The sequence below is a fragment of the Rana temporaria genome, chromosome 5 (assembly GCF_905171775.1).
Source record: "Rana temporaria chromosome 5, aRanTem1.1, whole genome shotgun sequence".
Taxonomy (NCBI): Eukaryota; Metazoa; Chordata; class Amphibia; order Anura; family Ranidae; genus Rana; species Rana temporaria.
This window is the reverse complement of record NC_053493.1, coordinates 417731273-417752885: the sequence shown is the minus strand read 5'-3', so window position 1 is coordinate 417752885 and position 21613 is coordinate 417731273. Positions and strand designations below refer to the sequence as shown.

The window sequence follows — 21613 nt, the reverse complement described above, 5'->3', positions numbered from 1 at the left end:
TCTAGGTTGAAGGGCCTCGGGTGAACGGCTTTGGGTGAAAGGTCTAGGTTGAAGGGCCTCGGGTGAAGGCTCTCGGGTGAAAGGTCTAGGTTGAAGGGCCTCGGGTGAACGGCTTTGGGTGAAGGGCCTCGGGTGAACGGCCTCGGGTGAAGGGCCTCGGGTGAAGGGTCTCGGGTGAAGGGTCTCGGGTGAAGGGTCTCGGGTGAAGGGTCTCGGGTGAAGGGTCTCGGGTGAAAGGTCTAGGTTGAAGGGCTTCGGGTGAACGGCTTTGGGTGAAGGGCCTCGGGTGAACGGCCTCGGGTGAAGGACTTTGGGTGAAGGACTTTGGGTGAAGGACCTCGGGTGAAGGACCTCGGGTGAAGGGTCTCGGGTGAAGGGTCTCGGGTGAAGGGTCTCGGGTGAAGGGTCTCGGTTGAAGGGTCTCGGTTGAAGGGCCTCGGGTGAAGAACCTCGGGTGAAGAACCTCGGGTGAAGGGTCTCGGGTGAAGGGTCTCGGGTGAAGGGTCTCGGGTGAAGGGTCTCGGGTGAAGGGTCTCGGGTGAAGGGTCTCGGGTGAACAGCCTCAGATGAGCGGCCTCAGCTCATTGGTGAGGATATACCGCTTGCCTTCCCAATGAAAATGGCTGGGGGTCCCAGAAGTAGACCCACCGGGGAATTCAAAACAAGAGCTGAGCTCGAAAGCCAGCGAAGACTTCACAAGGCCCACTCCGCCGCTCTTCTCCGGCGCAGGGTGATACACCCGCCCGTTTTCTGGAAGCATCACGAGTCTCTCCGGTTCAAAACCCACCGCCAGCTGGTCCCCTCCACCGCAGTACGACAACTTCTGGAGCCCCGAGCTCTCCTCCCGCAGGAGGTGTGTGAAGACGACGGGGCGGTCATCGCAGCGGATGTAGTTGTGCTCCCTGCCGCACGGCGAGATGTACGGGAACTCCTCCTCATAGCGTCCGCTCCGATTCCTCCGCACTTGTTTGAAGAAGAAAACCAGAAACTGTTTATCTGAAAAACAGGAGGAATGTGTCAGAGATATGTATACATGTCTAATAATAATGGTGTACAACACTACAGTATATGTCAGAGATATATCCATGTCTAATAATAATGGTGTACAACACTACGGTATATGTCAGAGATATATAAATGTATAATAATAATAATAATAACAGAGTACAACACTACAGTATATGTCAGAGCTATATAATAATAATAGTGTGTGACTGTGGGGGGGGGGGGGACATTAGAATGTAAGCTCCTCTGGTACAGAGACTGATGTGACTGTGGGGGAGGGGACATTAGAGTGTAAGCTCCTCTGGTACAGAGACTGATGTGACTGTGTGGGGGAGGGGACATTAGAGTGTAAGCTCCTCTGTACAGAGACTGATGTGACTGGCTTGGTGATCTTTGTACAGCACTGCAGTATATGTCAGAGCTATAGAAATAAATACAATAAATGATTTATGACAGCGCGGTATACATGGAGGGACTCGGTGGAATCTTGCATTGCATTATGGGAAGGTTTTCCCTCTTCCACCTGACTGATGGTGATAAGAGACTCGGGGAAACCATCAAAGCGTTGCTCCTCCTCGGAAGGAGCGCGGTTTTTCCTTGAAGGATAATAGGATTGGTTGTGGACGGTGTGGAAGGAGATCATTCTCAGCGGAGTTCTCCTTTAGTAGAAATTTGATGGAGCTTTCCAGACAATCCGTCCCCCGGAGTTCTGCACACAATGGGGGGGGAGTTCTGCACACAATGGTGCCATCACCAATCACCACTGCCCCCTTCTGATTGGTGATGGCACTGCCCCCTTCTGATTGGTGATGGCACCGCCCCCTTCTGATTGGTGATGGCACTGCCATAAGCAGTTATACAAAGGGATTGATTTACTACAGGCAAATAGACTGTGCACTTTGCAAGTGAAATTGCACTCCTTTAGCTCAGAGACTAGTAGAGGCGATGAAGCTGTAAAGAATACCCAATCACGTGAAAACAAAAACAAAAAAACAAAAAAAAAACTGAATTTTTGCTTGCACGGGATTGGATGATGGAAGTCAGCAGAGCTTCCCCTGACTTACTAAGCTCGGGAGAAACTGCACTTGCAAAGTGCACAGTCTATGGCCCGGATTCACAGACAGCGGCGCACATTTATGCCGCCGTAGCGTATCTCCTGTACGCTACGCCGACGTAGCGCAGAGAGGCAAGTATGGAATTCACAAAGGACTTGCTCCCAAAACTGCGTTGGGTTACCTAGGCGTAAGCCGGCGTAGGTGGAAGTGGGCGTGAGCCATGCAAATGAGGCGTGACCCCATGCAAATGATGGGCCGAGCACCAGACAGATACGTATAACAAACGGCGCATGCACCGTCCCGTGAACACATCCCAGTGCGCATGCTCAGAATCACGTCAGAACTACTCCCTAAGATACGCCGGATCACTGCCTACGGCGTGAACGTAACCTACGCCCAGTCATATTCACGTAAACGACGTAAAATACGCCGGCTTGTGTTCCCTTTGCATGGATGCTGCCGAGTTACACCTCCTTTATAGGGCATAACTTTACGCCGGAAGTATGACTTTACGCGCACTGCGTCGGGCGCGCGTACGTTCGTGAATCGGCGTATCTCCCTCATTTGCATATTTGAATAGAAAATCAATGGGAGCGCCAGATGCGTCCAGCGTAAATATACGCCCACCCTACGCCGGCGTAGGCAAGTTACGTCGGTGGGATGAAGCCTATTTTCAGGCGTATCTTAGTTTGTGAGTCCGGCGCATAGATACAACGGTGCATATTTGCACTTACGCGGCATATCTGGAGATACGTTGGCGCAAGTGCTTTGTGAATCCGGGCCTATTTGTCTTTAGTAAATCAATCTACAGTTGTGCTCATAAGTTTACATACCCTGGCAGAATTTATGATTTGTTGGCCATTTTTCCCCGAGAATAACCAAAATCACCCAAAATGACCCTGATCAAAAGTTTACATACCCCTGGAATGTTTGGGTTTGAAAATAGGCCCGGTCCTTAAGTGGTTAAAAGCCTTTACAGGTTACCACTTTATATGTACAGAGGGGGTCCAGTGCTGGAATTCCTGCCCATCATCTGACATTTATGGCGATAATTTACATGTGGGATAGAAAAAAAAAACCCTAGCAAGCCACTGTGTGCAAGCCAACTCGCTCCCAAGCCCCACTGCGTGCATCTATGGACACACTTAGTGTGGTTCGCTTCCCCATCACAATATGAGATTGACAGCAGCAGGAGTCAATGGCTCCCGCTGCTCTCACTGAATCCAGTGAGGAAGGAGAGAGGGAGAGAGAGAGAGAGAGAGAGAGAGAGAGAGAGAGAGAGAAAGTTGCAGTTGCTCTATGGCACTTTGCTGGATTGAGATCGGGCTCAGGTAAGTATCTGGGGGGCTGACAAAAGTTTTTTTACCATAAACGTATAGAATGCATTAAAGGGGAGTTCCAGCCTTTTTTTTATGTTTATTAAAAGTCAGCAGCTACAAAAAGTGTAGCTGTTGTCTTTTAACCACTTAAGACCCGGACCTTTATGCAGGTAAAGGACCTGGCCAGTTTTTGCGATTCGGCACTGCGTCGCTTTAACAGACAATTGCGCGGTCGTGCGACGTGGCTCCCTAACAAAATTGGCGTCCTTTTTTCCCACAAATAGAGCTTTCTTTTGGTGGTATTTGATCACCTCTGCAGTTTTTATTTTTTGCGCTATAAACAAAAATAGAGCGACAATTTTGAAAAAAATGCTAAATTTTACTTTTTGCTATAATAAATATCCCCCAAAAATATATAAAACAATTTTCTCCTCAGTTTAGGCCGATACAAATTCTTCTACTTATTTTTGGTAAAAAAAAAAATCGTAATAAGCGTTTATCGGTTGGTTTGCGCAACATTTATAGTGTTTACAAAATAGGAGATAGTTTTATTGTATTTTTATTAATTATTTTTTTTTCACTACTAATGGCGGCGATCAGCGATTTTTTTCGTGACTGCGACATTATGGCGGACACTTCGGACAATTTTGACACATTTTTGGGACCATTGTCATTTTCACAGCAAAAAATGCTATAAAAATGCATTGTTTATTGTGAAAATGACAATTGCAGTTTGGGAGTTAACCACAAGGGGGCGCTGTAGGGGTTATGTGTGACCTCATATGTTTTTCTAACTGTAGGGGGGCGGGGCTGGACGCGTTACGTCATTGATCGTGTTTCCCTTTATCAGGGAACACACGATCAATGACAGCGCCACAGTGAAGAACGGGGAAGCCGTGTTTACACTCACATCTCCCCGTACTTCAGCTCCGGGGACCGATCGCGGGACTCCGGCATCGATCGGGTCCAGCGGAGCTTCGGACTGGGTCGCAAGTGTGCGCGGCGGGCACGTGCCCCACGGCTGGGCACTTAAAGAGGACGTACAGGTACGTGCTTGTGCCCAGCCGTGCCATTCTGCTAACGTATATCTGCAGGAGGCGGTCCTTAAGTGGTTAATAAACATACACTTACCTGTTCCCCGGGCCAGCGACGTGCCGCTGGGAGCTTTGTTCAGGTCCTCCCCTTCACCGCCTGCACCTCCACTGCAACTGTGTGCACCCGGCCGCGACAGCTTTCGGCTTCACGGCCGGGCACTTACCGCGCATGCGCCAACGGAGCATGCGCAAACGCCGCATCGCTCCCCGATTGGACAGGCGACCGCCTACAGGGAGGGGGCGCTAAAAGGCCATATGACGTATCGCCTTAGTGGTCCCTGGGCGGAAGGAGGAAGTGGGACAGGAAGTCGCACTCCTCCTGAAGCCCCCACTCCCCCCCCCCCCCCAAGAAAATGACATGCCAAATATGGCATGTAAGGGGGCGAGGAGTGGATTAAGCCGAAGTTCCACTTTTGGGTGGAACTCCGCTTTAAGGTAAAAAACACAAACACTTGAAGCAGGCTGTATTTGTATTGTAACGCCCACATGTGATGCTGAGCCTCTGTAATTGAAAGAACTGAAGTAAAAGGGTGTGGGCCAGGGACACAGCTGGGGAGGAAAGGGCTAGATGATGGTGGGTGTCCCCCAGCCAAGAAATGAGGCGGAGCTCCCGCTGACTTGTAGCTTCTGATGTACATTGTGAGAAGCTCACAGTGTGCAGAGGAAGCCGCTTCAGTCCAGGAGAGAAGGCGGTACAATAAGTACACACAGGGCACCCCGGACCACACGTGCACAATGCAGCACAGACAGCAGAGACGTGTGCAGCTGATGGGAGGAAATCTAACAATGTATTATATGATGAACGGAGGAGGAGATCTCTTCTCACAGACAGATGGGGAGCCGCAATCAGCTGCCTAATGATACAGAAAATTCCAACCAAATCCAAATTATAACAAATTAAAACCCGCTTCATTTTCCTGAGAATGGAGAGAGTGCCATTCAACACAGCGCTGTAATCAGAGAGACAGCCAGGGGGGCGGGGGCATGAAGAGAGATACTGGGGTAAGAGAGAGATGCCGGAGAGCAGAGGGCAAGAAGAGATATTGGGGGGCAGGACAGACAGAACAGAAGGCTTAAAGAGATATTGATATTATGAGCATTACTGCTATAGACATAAATTTGCATGTTGCGCATTGTGGTGTCATTCAATGTTAACCACTTGCCGCCCGCCAATGACATATTGACGTCGGCAAAGTGGTTGTAGAATCCTGACTGGACGTCATATGGCGTCCTCAGGATTCTGAGCCACTGCGCGCCCCCGGGGGCGCGCATCGCGGCGATCGTTGTTGCAGGGTATCAGTCTGACACCCCGCAACACCGATCAAGGTAAAGAGTCTCTCACGGAGACTCTTTACCACGTGATCAGCCGTGTCCAATCACGGCTGATCACGATGTAAATAGGAAAAGCCGGTAATCGGCTTTTACTCACTCGCGTCTGTCAGACGCGAGTAGAGGAGAGCCGATCGGCTGCTCCTGTGACAGGGGGGGGGGTTTGTGCTAATCGATTATCAGCACAGCCCCCCGAGGATGCCCACTGGACCACCAGGGATGCCCACTGGACCACCAGGGATGGCCATATAGACCACCAGAAATAAAAAAAAAAAAAAGGATGCCACCCTAGACCACCAGGGATGAGGAGGACACAAAAAAATGGATGCCAATCAGTGCCCGACAATGGGCATCACTGATTGGCAGGCATTGTTTGGCACTGATTGGCATCCATTAGTACAACACATACAATAGTGCCCATCTATGCCCATCCGTACCACCTATCAGTGCCCATCCATGCCGCCTATCAGTGCCCATCCATGCCGCCAATCAGTGCCCATCTGTGCTGCCTATACGTGGCTGCCTATCCGTGCCCGTCCGTGCCGCCTATCCGTGCCCAGCCACGCCGCCTATCTGTGCCCATCTGTGCCACCTATCTGTGCCCATGCGTGCCGCCTATCCTAGCCCATCCATGCCGCCTATCTGTGCCCATCCGTGCCGCCCATCAGTGACAAAATATTAGTGCCCATCAATGCCACCTCATGAGTGCCGCCTTATCAGTGCCCGTCAGTGCAGTACCATCCGTGCAGGAGAAAACATACTTATTTACAATGTTTTATAACAGAAACAAAAAAAAACGTTTTTTTTTTTTCCGGTCATTTTTTTTTTTTTTTTTGCAGAAAATAAATATCCCAGAGGTGATCAAATACCACCAAAAGAAATCTCTATTTGTGGGTACAAAATGATAAAAATTTCGTTTGGGTACAGTGTAGCACGACCGCGCAATTGTCATTCAAAGTGCAACAGCGATGAAAGCTAAAAATTGGTCTGGGCGGGAAGGTGTATAAGTGCCCTGTATGGAAGTGGTTAATGACCACAAAGCACCTTGCCAACCCATGGTAACATACATTGAGGGGCACCTTTTTTGGTGCATGTAAGGGTGAGCAGCGCAGCTCACCATTCTCCTCCCATCCAGCATTAGCTCAGCCAAGTCTCCTCCCCCCTCCCAGCAGTGACACAGTAGCTCAGCTCCCCCTCTCAGCAGCTCAGCTCCCCCTCTCAGCAGCTCAGCTCCCCCTCTCAGCAGCTCAGCTTCTGTTCTCAACAGTGACACAGCAGCTCAGCTCCACTTTAAAAAAAAAAATAATAATAATTAAGACTGAAGATCCTCTTTAAGCAAAAAAAAAAAAAAAAAGCTATCAGGAGAGGAAAGAACATTGTGCTGAAAAAAAAATCCCTGCTTCTACAGTGTACTTTGAAGTTGAATTACTCCACAGCCCCTGCAGGTACAGAGGTCAGTCAGGGCTTGTTGTAACGCTGTAGTTTGTCATTCCACATGGAATTACAATGAAAAAAAAATAAAGCTTCAACGCACAGTAGAGGGGTGGCACCTCAACACAAACGCGTCGAAGAGGGGCAGCACCTCAGCACAACGTGCAGAAGAGGGGTGGCACCTCAACACAAACGCGTCGAAGAGGGGCAGCACCTCAGCACAACGTGCAGAAGAGGGGTGGCACCTCAACACAACATGCAGAAGAGGGGTGGCACCTCAACACAACATGCAGAGGAGGGGTGGCACCTCAACACAACGTGCATAAGAGGGGTGGCACCTCAACACAGCGTGCAGAAGAGGGGCGGCACCTCAACACAACGTGCAGAAAGGGGGTGGCACCTCAACACAACGTGCAGAAGAGGGGTGGCACCTCAACACAACGTGCAGAAGAGGGGTGGCACCTCAACACAACGTGCAGAAGAGGGGTGGCACCTCAACACAGTGTGCAGAAGAGGGGTGGCACCTCAACACAGCGTGCAAAAGAGGGGTGGCACCTCAACACAGCGTGCAAAAGAGGGGTGGCACCTCAACACAGCGTGCAGAAGAGGGGTGGCACCTCAACACAGCGTGCAGAAGAGGGGTGGCACCTCAACACAGCGTGCAAAAGAGGGGTGGCACCTCAACACAGCGTGCAGAAGAGGGGTGGCACCTCAACACAAAGTGCAAAAGAGGGGTGGCACCTCAACACAACATGCAGAAGAGGGGTGGCACCCTCAGCACAATTTGCAGAAGAGGGATGGAAACTCAACACAAAGTGCAGAAAAGGGGTGGCACCTCAACACAACGTGTCGAAGAGGGTTGGCACCTCAAAACAACTTGCAGAAGAGGGATAACACCTCAGCACAACATGCAGAAGAGGGGTGGCACCTCAACACAGTGTGCAGAAGAGGGGTGGCACCTCAACACAGTGTGCAGAAGAGGGGTGGCACCCTTAACACAACGTGAACAAGAGGGATGGAAACTCAACACAAAGTGCAGAAGAGGGGTGGCACCTCAACACAGCTTGCAGAAGAGGGGTGGCACCTCAACACAGCGTGCAGAGGGGGGGTGGCTTCTCAACACAGCGTGCAGAAGAGGGGTGGCTTCTCAACACAGCGTGCAGAAGAGGGGTGGCACCTCAACACAGCGTGCAGAAGAGGGGTGGCACCTCAACACAGCGTGCAGAAGAGGGGTGGCACCTCAACACAGCGTGCAGAAGAGGGGTGGCACCTCAACACAGCGTGCAGAAGAGGGGTGGCACCTCAACACAGCGTGCAGAAGAGGGGTGGCACCTCAACACAGCGTGCAGAAGAGGGGTGGCACCTCAACACAAAGTGCAGAAGAGGGGTGGCACCCTTAACACAACGTAAACAAGAGGGATAGCAACTCAACTCAAAGTGCAGAAAAGGGGTGGCACCTCAACACAACGTGTCGAAGAGGGTTGGCTCCTCAAAACAACTTGAAGAAGAGGGGTGGCACCTCAACACAACATGCAGAAGAGGGGTGGCACCTCAACACAGCGTGCAGAAGAGGGGTGGCACCTCAATACAACGTGCAGAAGAGGGGTGGCACCTCAACCACAATGTGCAGAAGAGGGGTGGCACCTCAATACAACGTGCAGAAGAGGGGTGGCACCTCAACACAACATGCAGAAGAGGGGTGGCACCCTTAACACAACGTAAACAAGAGGGATAGCAACTCAACTCAAAGTGCAGAAAAGGGGTGGCACCTCAACACAACGTGTCGAAGAGGGTTGGCACCTCAACCACAATGTGCAGAAGAGGGGTGGCACCTCGATACAACATGCAGAAGAGGGGTGGCACCTCGACCACAATGTGCAGAAGAGGGGTGGCACAACATAATTTTGGGCAAATATTGATCACCGGGGGCTCGCCTCTTGAATGGAAGTCACCTCATATTTTGGCAGGATTCTGTTGATCTACCAGATTGAAATCAGCCCGTGTGTGTGACCAGAATAACACGCCGTATAGATTCCGTCTTCAGCTGACATAACGGCGCAGCAGAACAGACTGCAGCCCCGGCCCCCCAGCAGGCGGAGTGGTAATTATATTTCCGCACATTAGGAAATGTGTTATATTAATATGTTGCTGATTGAACACATTAGTGGATAATAAAAGGAGATGGTTGGGGGGAGCTGTGAGGACAATCAGCGAGTACGCATTACATGATGGGGGATCAGCAGTTTCAAGCATCAATAAACCTAAAACAGGCAATTCTTTAACCCTTTGCACCCACAATCTGAAAATTCCGATCTACTCGGACATTAACCAAGGAACTGTGTTTGTCTTTTTTTTTTGTGGAGTAGAGAAGGGTTAAAACCCCTGCCAGTGCCTCATCTGGGAGATTTCCCTTCACTTCCTGTCCTGGAGACACAACAGGAAGTGAAAGGTAAATCCTCTTGTAGACAACCTTCACCGGATTCTTTCTGTTCTGGTGGATTTCCTATCACCAGGACAAATATGGAGGGTGACCCTCTCCAGCAGGACACATTGGCCCAGATTCACGTAGAATCGGGCAAATCTGCGGCGGCGTAACGTATGACATTTACATTACCCCCCCCCCTTTGGTAGCGCGGTAATACCCACTCCTTCACATTTACGTTACGCCGCTGCAAGTTTTACGGGCAAGTGCTTGATTCACAAAGCACTTGCCTGTAAAGTTGCGGCAGCGTAGCGTAAATCCCCCGGCGCAAGCCCGCCTAATTCAAATGATCCGGGTAGGGGGCGTGGATCATTTAAATTAGGCGCGTTCCCGCCCCGAACGTACTGCGCATGCGCCGTCCCTAAAATTTCCCGACGTGCATACCGCTAAATGACGTGGCAAGGACGTCATTGGTTTCGACGTGAACGTAAATGGCGTCCAGCCCCATTTACGGACGAGTTACGCAAACGGCGTAAAATTTTCAAATTTCGACGCGGGAACGACGTCCATACTTAACATTGGCTGCGCCTCCTAATAGCAGGAGCAACGTTATGACGAAAACGACTTACGCAAATGACGTAAAAAACTACCGCCGGGCGCACGTACGTTTGTGAATCGGCGTAAGTAGGTAATTTGCATACTCTACGCTGAAAACTACGGGAGCGCCACCTAGCGGCCAGCGTGAGAATGCACCCTAAGATACGACGGCGTAAAAGACTTATGCCAGTCGTATCTTAGGCTAATGTCGGCGTATCTAGCTTTCTGAATACAGAAAGTCGATACGCCGGCGCAGATTTGAATTTACGCGGCGTATCTATGGATACACCGGCGTAAATTCTCTCTGAATCCACCCCATTGACGTTCCGTACTCCAGCCAAAAAAGTCCAGTCTTCGGCTTGACATGGACTCTTCCCATTGGCTGTCCGGCAGAACGATCTCCTCAGGTAGGGTTGCCACCTGTACGGGATTCACCTGGACAGTTCAGGTTTGGAATCATGTGTCCGGGTTTCAGACTGGACTATGGCTTCCCAGCAGGGTTGCTGGCTGCAGTTGTCTAAGCTGAGAGTGGCTGTTACACTCCTTCACACTACCCAAAGCCAGCACTATAATCCCCCCCCCCCCCCCCACACACACACAGACGGGAGAGGAGAGAGGGCTCGGGGGAAATTTGACGTCCAGCAGCCTCAGATACATCCAGATGTGAGGTGCCGACTGCCAAGGGGTGAGTAAGCTCACCATCCATCCCTGAAGTCTCCCCCCTCCCTGCCTCTAAGTGAATATACCAAGTTAAATCAGGGTTCTCAGAGCACCCCTTAAATCAGAGTTCCCCTTTATACCAGAGGCCGCAGTGTTTCCCGTTACATCAGAGTCCTCTCTGTATATCAGAGTTCCCCCTTAATCATGGTTTTCAGAGCATCCTTTATGTTAGAGGCCCCAGAGTTCTCCCTTACATCAGAGTCTGCAGAGTCCCCTCTTACAGTGAAAGTGAACTCTGCAAGTTCAGATGTAAATGGGGAACTCTGTGTATACTTTATACTATACTGTGTGCTGCTAAAGTGTTTGGGTTTGACTTGAAGAAAAGGTGGCAACCCTATTCTCAGGATACAGAAGAGAAGTCTGCAGTGGTGACATTAATGTGATGGGACTGTTGAGGAGTGGCCACCATGGGCACTTCTGCAGCACTGTGCCCGCACCTGGAAATGGCACGGGACCTGGACACAAGACTTAGGTGAGCAGTTCTGAGACAAGGGAAACCATTGCTTGGGGCAAACATGGGAAAATGTGTCGGTATTCCACCCCCCGCCACCTATCAAATAACCCCATGTTCCAAAATAGGTGAGGAAGGGAAGAGGAAGTGACAAAATGTTTGTGGCACGGAATGAAATAGTACCATTGAAAAGTTCATGTATGGTCCTAAAATAAGGATTATGACAGTGTGAGGTCCTTCCATTGCGGAAAGGGAACTAGATATGACACAAGGTGATGACATCACTCACAAAATACAGCTTACACCAGGAAGGAACCCATCGAAATAAAGAAAAAGGAAATCCTTCAAAGTGTAAAACCGCCATATACTGTAGCTTATTCATCAACTACTTCCGCTACTGACAGTAGTAAACAGCGTAATCTCCTTAGACCAGCCGGCTCTAGCTGCACTTCCTGACGGTAAGCACCAACCCGGCTAGCGTGGTGAAGTCACTTTCAAAGTCACTCCCCTTTGCGTTTCGTCTCTTGACGTCCTCAAAGTGCCGAATGGACACCGCCACTGGGAACAGGGAACTAGATAAGAAACAAGGGCCTAGATTCAGTAAGATTTACGACGGGCGTATCAGTAGATACGCCCGTCTAGAGTCCAAATCCGCGCCGTCGTATCTTTAAGCGTATGCTCAAATTGAGATACGCTTAAATGTCGCTAACATACGACCGGCGTAAGTCTCCTACGCCGTCGTATCTTAGGGTACATATTTACGCTGGCCGCTAGGTGGCGCTTCCGTTGATTTCCGCGTAGAATATGCAAATGGCTAGATACGCCGATTCAGAAACGTACGTGCGCCCAGCGGATTTTTTTACGTCGTTTACGTAAGGCCTTTTTTGGCGTAAAGTTACCCCTGCTATATGAGGCGTAGCCAATGTTAAGTATGGACGTCGGGACAGCGTAAAATTTTCCATCGTTTACGTCGTTTGCGTAAGTCGTTCGCGAATAGGGCTTTGCGCAAGTTACGTTCACGTCGAAAAGCATTTGCGACGTGACTAGGAGCATGCACACTGGGATACGTTCACGGACGGCGCATGCGCCGTTCGTTAGAAACGTCATTTACGTGGGGTCATGCTTTATTTACATAAAACACGCCCACCTCTTCACAATTTGAATTAGGCGCGCTTACGCCGGCACATTTACGTTACGCCGCTGTAACTTCGGGCGCAAATTCTTTCAGAATACGGGACTCACCTCTCAAAGTTACGGCGGCGTAGCGTATATGAGATACGCTACGCCCGCCTAAAGATAGGCGATTCTTACTGAATCTAGCCCAAGGTTCACACTTATGCAGAGTTCTGGGCTCCAGAACATCGATTCTGAATGGAGAAAGATGGTTCTTTCACCGGGTTTTGGAATTCCCAGACTGGATTCTGAAATTTGGAGATTTCAAAGAGTTTTGGGAGGGAAGAAATCTCGAATTCAGTGTCTGGGTCTTGCAAATGAGCCACCTGAGTTATAATGAAGGTGTCACGGTCTGGAGTCAGGCTCAGAGGCCAATTGCTATAGCAGTGGCAGAACAGGTATACAGGCAGTAGAGTAGTCCAGGAGCAGGCCGAGGGTCTAATACGGGTGGTTGCAGGTTGGGATCAGGCAATAGAGTAGTCCAGGAACAGGCCGAGGGTCAAACACAGGTGGTTCCAAATTGGGATCAGGCAATAGAGAAGTTCAGGAACAGGCCGAGGGTCAAACACAGGTGGTTGCAGATTGGGATCAGGCAATAGAGAAGTCCAGGAACAGGCCGAGGGTCAAACACAGGTGGTTGCAGATAAATCGCAAGGCACTGGCTGGGAAGGCACAATAACCTGGCAAAGAAGAAGTGCTGAGATCAGGCTTATATAGGAAGTTCATGGGAAGAGCAAGGGGTTCAAGGCAATCAAGACACAAGGCAAAGTATTCCAATGGATCAGGTAGGTTTGTCCAGCAGATCAGACAGGGAGCTGTCCAGCATCCCAGATAGCTCAGAGGGAAGAGACAATGGCAGACACAGACGAGGTCCCAGGTTCAAGTCCAGGTCCTGACAGAAGGACTTGGTTCAGAGCTGCTGGTGGGACTGGAGAGCCCGAGCAAGCCACGGAAGGCCACAGGGGATGGGGAAGTCCCCTCCCGCTGCTTATAATAGCAATTAAGCGGCTAGTTAGCCACTCCGATTGCTATTACAAGAGAGCTGACCCTTGGCTCTAAAAAATAGTGCTGGTGGTGATACCTGCACCCATCATCCTTGTAGAACGATGATGTAAAAGGTACGTGACCGGTCAGCTAGTGCCTCGGGAGATCAGCAAACTGTTGGGCGTCCCAGGGCTCGCAGTTGGAGCAGCAGTAGTCCCATTACTGGGTGTCCCTGGAAGCAATCGGTTCCACCTGACAGCCACCAGTTGGCTTGTCAGATTTACACACGCTCTTTGCCCCCTCTCCACATCGTCCAGAGAACACTTTTTATCAATTGAGGAAATCCAACATGCTCCTTGAATGGTGCCCATGCTGAGAAAGAGACCCCCTACATTCACGATCCAGCAGGACAAACCAATGTAAAATAATGGCATATCCTAGACATCAGATTTATTGTCCAATGTCAGATTGCTATTTGAGGGCCCCGCTCTCCTGTTCTTAGCTGGGACTTTGGCTGTAGTAGAGGCTCACACTGTCAACCGCCTGCAGAAATAAAGCTGCTTTAACCACTTAAGCCCCGGACCAATATGCAGCCTAAAGACCCAAGGTGTTTTTACAGTTCGGGACTGCGTCGCTTTAACAGACAATTGCGCGGTCGTGCGACGTGGCTCCCAAACAAAATTGGCGTCCTTTTTTCCCCACAAATAGAGCTTTCTTTTGGTGGTATTTGATCACATCTGCGGTTTTTAGTTTTTGCGCTATAAACAAAAATAGAGCGACAATTTTGAAAAAAAAGCAATATTTTTTACTTTTTGCTGTAATAAATATCCCCCAAAAACATATATAAAAACATTTTTTTTCCTCAGTTTAGGCCGATACGTATTCTTCTACCTATTTTTAGTAAAAAAAATCGCAATAAGCGTTTATCGATTGGTTTGCGCAAAATTTATAGTGTTTACAAAATAGGGGATAGTTTTATTGCATTTTTATTTTTTTATTTTTTTTTACTACTAATGGCGGCGATCAGCAATTTTTTTCGTGACTGCGACATTATGGCGGACACTTCGGACAATTTTGACACATTTTTGGGACCATTGTCATTTTCACAGCAAAAAATGCATTTAAATTGCATTCTTTATTGTGAAAATGACAGTTGCAGTTTGGGAGTTAACCACAGGGGGCGCTGTAGGAGTTAGGGTGCACCTAGTATGTGTTTACAACTGTTTGGGGGTGTGGCTGTAGGAATGACGTCATCGATCGTGTCTTCCCTATAAAGGGAATGACGCGATCGATGCGCCGCCATAGTGAAGGACGGGGAAGCCGTGTTTACACACGGCTCTCCCCGTTCTTCAGCTCCGGGGAGCGATCGCGACGGAGCGGCTATAAACCAATAGCCGCGCCGTGGTCCCGGATCGCTCCCCGAGCGGACCCGACCTCCGCATGTAGCGGGGGGGGGTCCCGATCGGACCCCCCACCCGCTAATAGGCGAGGACGTACCTGTACGCCCATGTGCCTGTACGTGCCATATTGTGGACGTATATGTACATGCGGGGGTCGGGAACTGGTTAACCACTTGCTTACTGGGCACATAAACCCCCTTCGTGCCCAGGCGAAATTTCAGCTTCTGGCACTGCGTCGCTTTAACTGACATTTGCGCGGGCGTGCGACGTGGCTCCCAAACAAAATTGACGTCCTTTTTCCCCCACAAATAGAGCTTTCTTTTGGTGGTATTTGATCACCTCTGCGGTTATTTTTTGCGCTATAAACAAAAAAAGAGCGACAATTTTGAAAAATAAATAAATATTTTTTACTTTTTGCTATAATAAATATCCCCCAAAAATATATAAAACATTTTTTTCCTCAGTTTGGGCCGATACGTATTCTTCTACATATTTTTGGGGGGAAAAAAAATCGCAATAAGCGTTTATCGATTGGTTGCTATAATAAATATCCCAATTAAAAAACAAAAAAACAATTTTTTTTTCTCAGTTAAGGCCGATACGTATTTTTCGACGTATTTTTGTAAAAAAAAAAAAAAATCGCAATAAGCGACTGGTTTGCGCAAAAGTTATAGCGCCTACAAAATGGGGAACAGAATTACGATTTTTTTTATGATTTCTTTTTTTTACTAGTAATGGCGGCGATCTGCAATTTTTATTGGGACTGCGATATTGCGGCGGACGTATCGGACATTTTTGACACAAATTTGGGACCATTCACATTTATACAGCGATCAGCGCTAAAAAAAGGCACTAATTACTGTATAAATGTGACTGGCAGGGAAGGGGTTAACACTAGGGGGTGAGGAAGGGGTTAAAGGTGTATCCTGGGTGTGTTCTAACTGTGTGGGGGGGGGGGTGACTGGGGGAGGTGACCGATGCTGTGTCTCTATGTACAAGAGACACAGATCAGTCTCCTCTCCCTGACAGCACGTGGAGCTCTGTGTTTACACACAGAGCTCCACGTCCCTGCTGTCTTACCGACGATCGCGTGTACCCGGCGGACATCGCGGCCGCTAGGTACACGCATCGGCTCTTCAGCGATGCGCCGGGACAGTGTTTACCCGCTGTGCGCCCCCCCAGAGGCGCGCGCGGGTAATGCACTTTAAAAGGATGTCCAAAGACGTCCACTTGGCACTTGAGAGCTGCGCTGTTGACGTCTTTTGTCAATAGCGCAGGTCTCAAGTGGTTAAGGATTCCAGCCCTCCGGCCTGCGTCCATGTCCTGATCCCCGCCGCACTGACCGCTAATCCCATGGAGGGAATACACCAGTTGTCACCACCACTCACATCTCTGTTTCTGGGAGACGTTCACATACAGTGGAACCTTGTATTACGAGTATATTCCGTTCCAGGAGAATGCTCGTAATCCAAAGTACTTGCAGATCAAATCGAATTTCCACATTTTAGTCAATGGAAACGAAAATAATTTGTTCCGCATTGACTTTAATGGCATGCATTACCACTGCGGCCAGAGGCGCTGGAGAGCCTCGGAAAAGTCAGGAAAGGCCCGAGGACAGCTCGGCTGACCTCGGAAAGACTCTGTTCACGAGCCTTTCCGAGGTCAGCCAAGCCGTCCTCGGGTCTTTCTGTGTATTTTAGAACGGCGGCAACCGGCTCTCCTCGGCTCCAGCGCCCCCCCCACCTCAGGCCAAACGTGGTACTGCACACTGCTTTGGCCTGAATCCTGCTCGTTTCGTGAGACAACACTCGCAAACCGAGTTAGGATTTTTAGGAATACAGGGCCAGATTCACGTAGAATTGCGGCGGCGTAACGTATCGTAGATACGTTACACCGCCGCAAGTTTTCATCGCAAGTGCCTGATTCACAAAGCACTTGCGATGAAAACTACGCCGGCGTAAGCCCGCGTAATTTAAATGGGCGTGTGCCATTTAAATTAGGCGCGCTCCCGCGCCGGACCTACTGCGCATGCTCTGTTTCGGAATTCCCGCCGTGCTTTGCGCGCAGTGACGTCATTTTTTCGAACGGCGACACGCGCGTAGCGTAATTCCGTATTCCTGGATGGCTTACGCAAACGACGTTAATTTTTAAATTTCGACGCGGGAACGACGGCCATACTTTATACAGCAATACGATTGCTGTGTAAAGTTAAGGCACCAAAAACTACGACTAACTTTGCGACGGGAAACTAGACTAGCGGCGACGTAGCGAACGCGAAAATCCGTCGTGGATCGCCGTAACTCCTAATTTGCATACCCGACGCTGGTTTACGACGCGAACTCCCCCCAGCGGCGGCCGCGGTACTGCATCCTAAGATCCGACAGTGTAAAACAATTACACCTGTCGGATCTTAGGGATATCTATGCGTAACTGATTCTATGAATGAGCCGCATAGATAGAAACAGAGATACGACGGCGTATCTCCTTTGTGAATCTGGCCCACAGTGCTGGTTTTGCGAAACCGCGTTACTCGCGATCCGAGGTTCCACTGTACAGAGTTTCCAGTATTTCAGGAAACGTCTTCCATTAGTAAACCTTTTAGGTTTCATGAAGCCAGAATATTCTAGCAGTAAAACCTCAATAGTGGGAATCATTTTAAAACTAGGACAGATCTAGGTACACTCCGCTCTGCAATTCATGGCAATCGTCCCTGGCGGGATGGTAAATGTGAAAAGAAAGTCTTCATACGAGGGAGGAAGAAATTCTGACCTGGTGGAGGCGCTGCAGAGTTATAGTTCTAAAAAAAAGTTGAGGTTTTAAACATATTGGGACTCATTTTCTGGAGACTTCTTCAGGATTAATGTTCAAATACTTCCGATTAAAAAAAATACAGATAAAGTCCTGAACAGTGGGGGCATGGCCATATGGGGCGCCGCCCCCCTAATTAATGCGCAAAAGAGGAAAGATATGGACAGCCGCACTCCAATTTCTTAAAAAGACGTGCCCTTTATTGGGTAAAGGAAAAATGCACTACAGGTATCAGCACACAGTGGGAAAAACAGCTGACGCGTTTTGCATTGGATATCAATGCTTAGTCATAGCTACGACTAAGCATTGATATCCAATGCGAAACGCGTCAGCTGTTTTTCCCACTCCCAATAAAGGGCACGTCTTTTTAAGAAATTGGAGTGCGGCTGTCCATATCTTTCCTCTTTTGCATATCCCGTGCATTGCCTGCACCCATTGGTTCCTGAGTGGACATTGATTGTTCTAGTGTGCTCACCTGGAGCGGCAGCCTTCCTACCCTAATTAATGCGCCTGGCCCCTAATCTTAATGCAGGGGACACGTGGATTCAAATGTTTTTTTTTTTTGTTTGTTTTTTTAGATGCACGTGATTAGAGTTAAGACCCGGACCTTTAGGCAGCTAAAAGGACCCGGCCAGTTTTTGCGATTCGGCACTGCGTTGCTTTAACTGACAATTGCGCGGTCGTGCGACGTGGCTCCCAAACAAAATTGGCGTCTGTTTTTTCCCACAAATAGAGCTTTCTTTTGGTGGTATTTGATCACCTTTGCGGTTTTAATTTTTTGCGCTATAAACAAAAATAGAGTGACAATATTGAAAAAAATTAAATATTTTTTACTTTTTGCTATAATAAATATCCCCCAAAAATATATAAAAAAAAAAATCCTCAGTTTAGGCCGATACATATTCTTCTACCTATTTTTGGTAAAAAAAAAAAATCGCAAGAAGCGATTATCGATTGGTTTGCGCAAAATTTATTGCATTCTTATAAAAAAAGTTTTTTTTTACTACTAATGGCGGCAATCAGCGATTTTTTTCGTGACTGCAACATTATGGCGGACACTTCGGACAATTTTGACACATTTTTGGGACCATTGTCATTTTCACAACAAAAAATGCTATAGAAATGCATTGTTTACTGTGAAAATGACAATTGCAGTTTGGGAGTTAACCACTAGGGGGCGCTGAAGGGGTTATGTGTGACCTCATATGTTTTTCTAACTGTAGGGGGGCGGGGCTGGACGCGTGGTGTCATTGATCGTGTTTCCCTATGTGACGGTATCGGTATGATATCCCCGTCAACGTTCCCTTCTTCCCATAACGAAAATCACCCAATATTCCACGAGGAGGGATATCCCTGGAATCGCCCAGAAAGCCACACATGAGACCAGCTTACTGCTTGAACAACACAGACTTTAATGTTATAACACACAGCTTATATGTCATTTCCAAAACTGTTACAATGACAAATCTCTGCCCCCCTCACACTGGGGCTTCCATACAGATGACTAGGTAGACACGACGGGGCCGATGCTGAAACACATTTTCTTTAGACAATGACATCAATGACGCTGAGCACTAGCTGTACTGAATACATCAACCAGACCGCTCGACCCCGCATATAGAGAGATAATTACCACAATGAAGCAATCAGAATAATTAACACAAGCCACTTAAACCCAGCTCTCCTTCACACAACACAATAGATCAATTAACCTTTAGAAATAGTGAGGGGGACATTAGCACATCAATAACCTGGCTAGCAGGGAGCAGTAAACTGAGACATATAGGCAAATGTATCACAATGGCCCCCCTTTTGCTCCCTGCTCCGGCAAACCCGGTTGGACCTTCCCTGGTCCAGTAGGGTTGACGGGTTCAGAGCTATTAGTCAGAGGTTAACTCCGTTTGGCATGACTGACCTCCCTTGGCAACTGCTTCAGACTCAGGTATGTCACCGGGTCGTCGGATCACACTCCGGTCAGTCCCCAAGTCTTTGTGCGATCTGCAAAGTCACCAGAAGTCAGTGTGAAGACAGCGAATGGGTCTGTGCGCCGCCGTCTAGGTGTCCCGCTATGGGAGGGGGCAGGTTATGGCTCTGAAGTGACAATCCCAGGAGATTCATAAAAAGAAAAAGTTATATTTGTTGAAATGCTGTAGCACTGGTGCTCAGAGTCCGGGGGGGGGGGGGGGAATCAGAGCCCCATAAGGTCAGCCACCCCCTGCTCCCTCCGCAGCCGCCGGTTCTCCTCTTGGAGCTTCTCCAGCTCCATCTCCAGTTCATGCTGCTGTGACCTCAGGTGGTTGTTCTCCTCCTCCATGCGGCTTATGCACTCCTCCAGCTCTAAGTACTCACGGATCAGCTCCTGCTTGCTCATGTCCTGCAGGCTCTCCACGTGGTCCTTCATCATCAGGAACTGGGTGGTGGTGTAAGGGGCCACCGGTGGGCCCTTGGCGAACATCTCGGCACGCATCTGGGACGCCCGCTGCGACTCCCTCTCCTCCAGTCGCTTCTTCTCCTCCCAGGTCAGCTTGTTATACGGCTTCCAGGACCTCTTCTTCTTGAAGGGTGGCCGGCGGTGCCTCTTTCTGCCCAGCTCCCTCCAGGGCCCCTCCGGCTCAGGGCTGTCGCCCATGACCAGCTGACAATGGTGTTCCCTGTTGTCCGTAATAACAGATTGTACCATGAGGGCTTCGTAAGGGGTGCCCAATGGTTCTTCCTGACCCAGCTCCTTTGGATCCCAAGCCGAGTCTACACAATGGGCTGCTGCTGGTGGGCGGTACCCAGGTTGAGACCAATTTGACCTGGTGTTGTCATTCATGGGGCAATTCTGCTTGAAGTGACCCAGCTGTTTGCACCGGAAGCAGCGTTGTTCGTTGCCCTCCTGGCGATGATAGCGAGGGCTAGATGTCACCGGTCTGTTAGGAGGTTGGTATCTAGCGGTTGGTGGGTGTGAGGGCACCGTTTGTGGTGGAGGTTGTTCCTGTGGTGTGACCTGGTTCGTCTTGCGAGTATCTGCATATTCATCCGCCAACTTCGCGGCCTCTGGTAGAGTCATGGGCCTGCGATCTCTCACCCAATCTTTGACGTCCGTCTGGATGTGATTGTAAAATTGCTCCAGGAGCATTAGTTGCAAAATGTCCTCTGCGGTGGTGGCCTGGCTGCTGTTAGCCCAGTTAGAGGCCGACCGGGACAATTGGCATGCCCATTCCGCATAAGAGTCTTTCGTGGTTTTGCGTGAGTCCCTGAACTTCTGTCGGTGGGACTCTGGGGTTACTGCATAACGAGCCAGGAGCACTTCTTTAACCCGGGCGTAGCTATGAATATCCTGATCTGGCACGGTCCGGAAAGCATCAGAAGCTTTGCCTGACAATATTGCAACCCAGTCTCCTCTAGCTATTCGGTGCAGGTTACATTGTCGCTCAAAATCCGCCAGGAAGTTATCAATCTCACAGTCCTTTTCATCAAAAGCTTTAAAAGCGCTAAACGGAATCTTCCTTGTGTCTGCTGTGCTGTACTCACTGTTCGGAGAAGGTGCGGCTGCTTGTTGGACTGCTGCCAGTTTTAACTGTAGTTCTGCGTCCCTTATTTGTTTATCCTTCTGTAGCTCCGCGTCTCTTATTTCTTTAGCCTCCTTCGCTAACAGGTCCATCACTTTCAGTACCACATCTGGCGTTGGGTTCGGGCCGAACCACGCTAGCTTCTCTCTCATTAGCTTGTTGGCTGGCGATTCCTCCTCCTGAATCACTGGTGTCTCCATCTCTTGTACTGCTGGCGTTGCTGCAATCCCGTCCTCCTGGTCTAGCTCCATTGATTCTGCTATGATGACCC

General features: G+C 49.4%; 1 protein-coding gene across 1 annotated transcript in view; it reads right to left on the bottom strand.

The window, feature by feature from the left end:
• Positions 1-544: 544 nt before the first annotated feature.
• Positions 545-21613, bottom strand: part of C5H8orf82 (chromosome 5 C8orf82 homolog) — a 56998-nt gene continuing 35929 nt past the window's right edge. The window contains exon 3 of the mRNA XM_040355198.1: positions 545-996. Within this exon, the coding sequence (XP_040211132.1) occupies positions 563-996 (434 nt within the window). The 3' untranslated portion in view covers positions 545-562. The remainder of the gene's footprint in view (positions 997-21613) is intronic.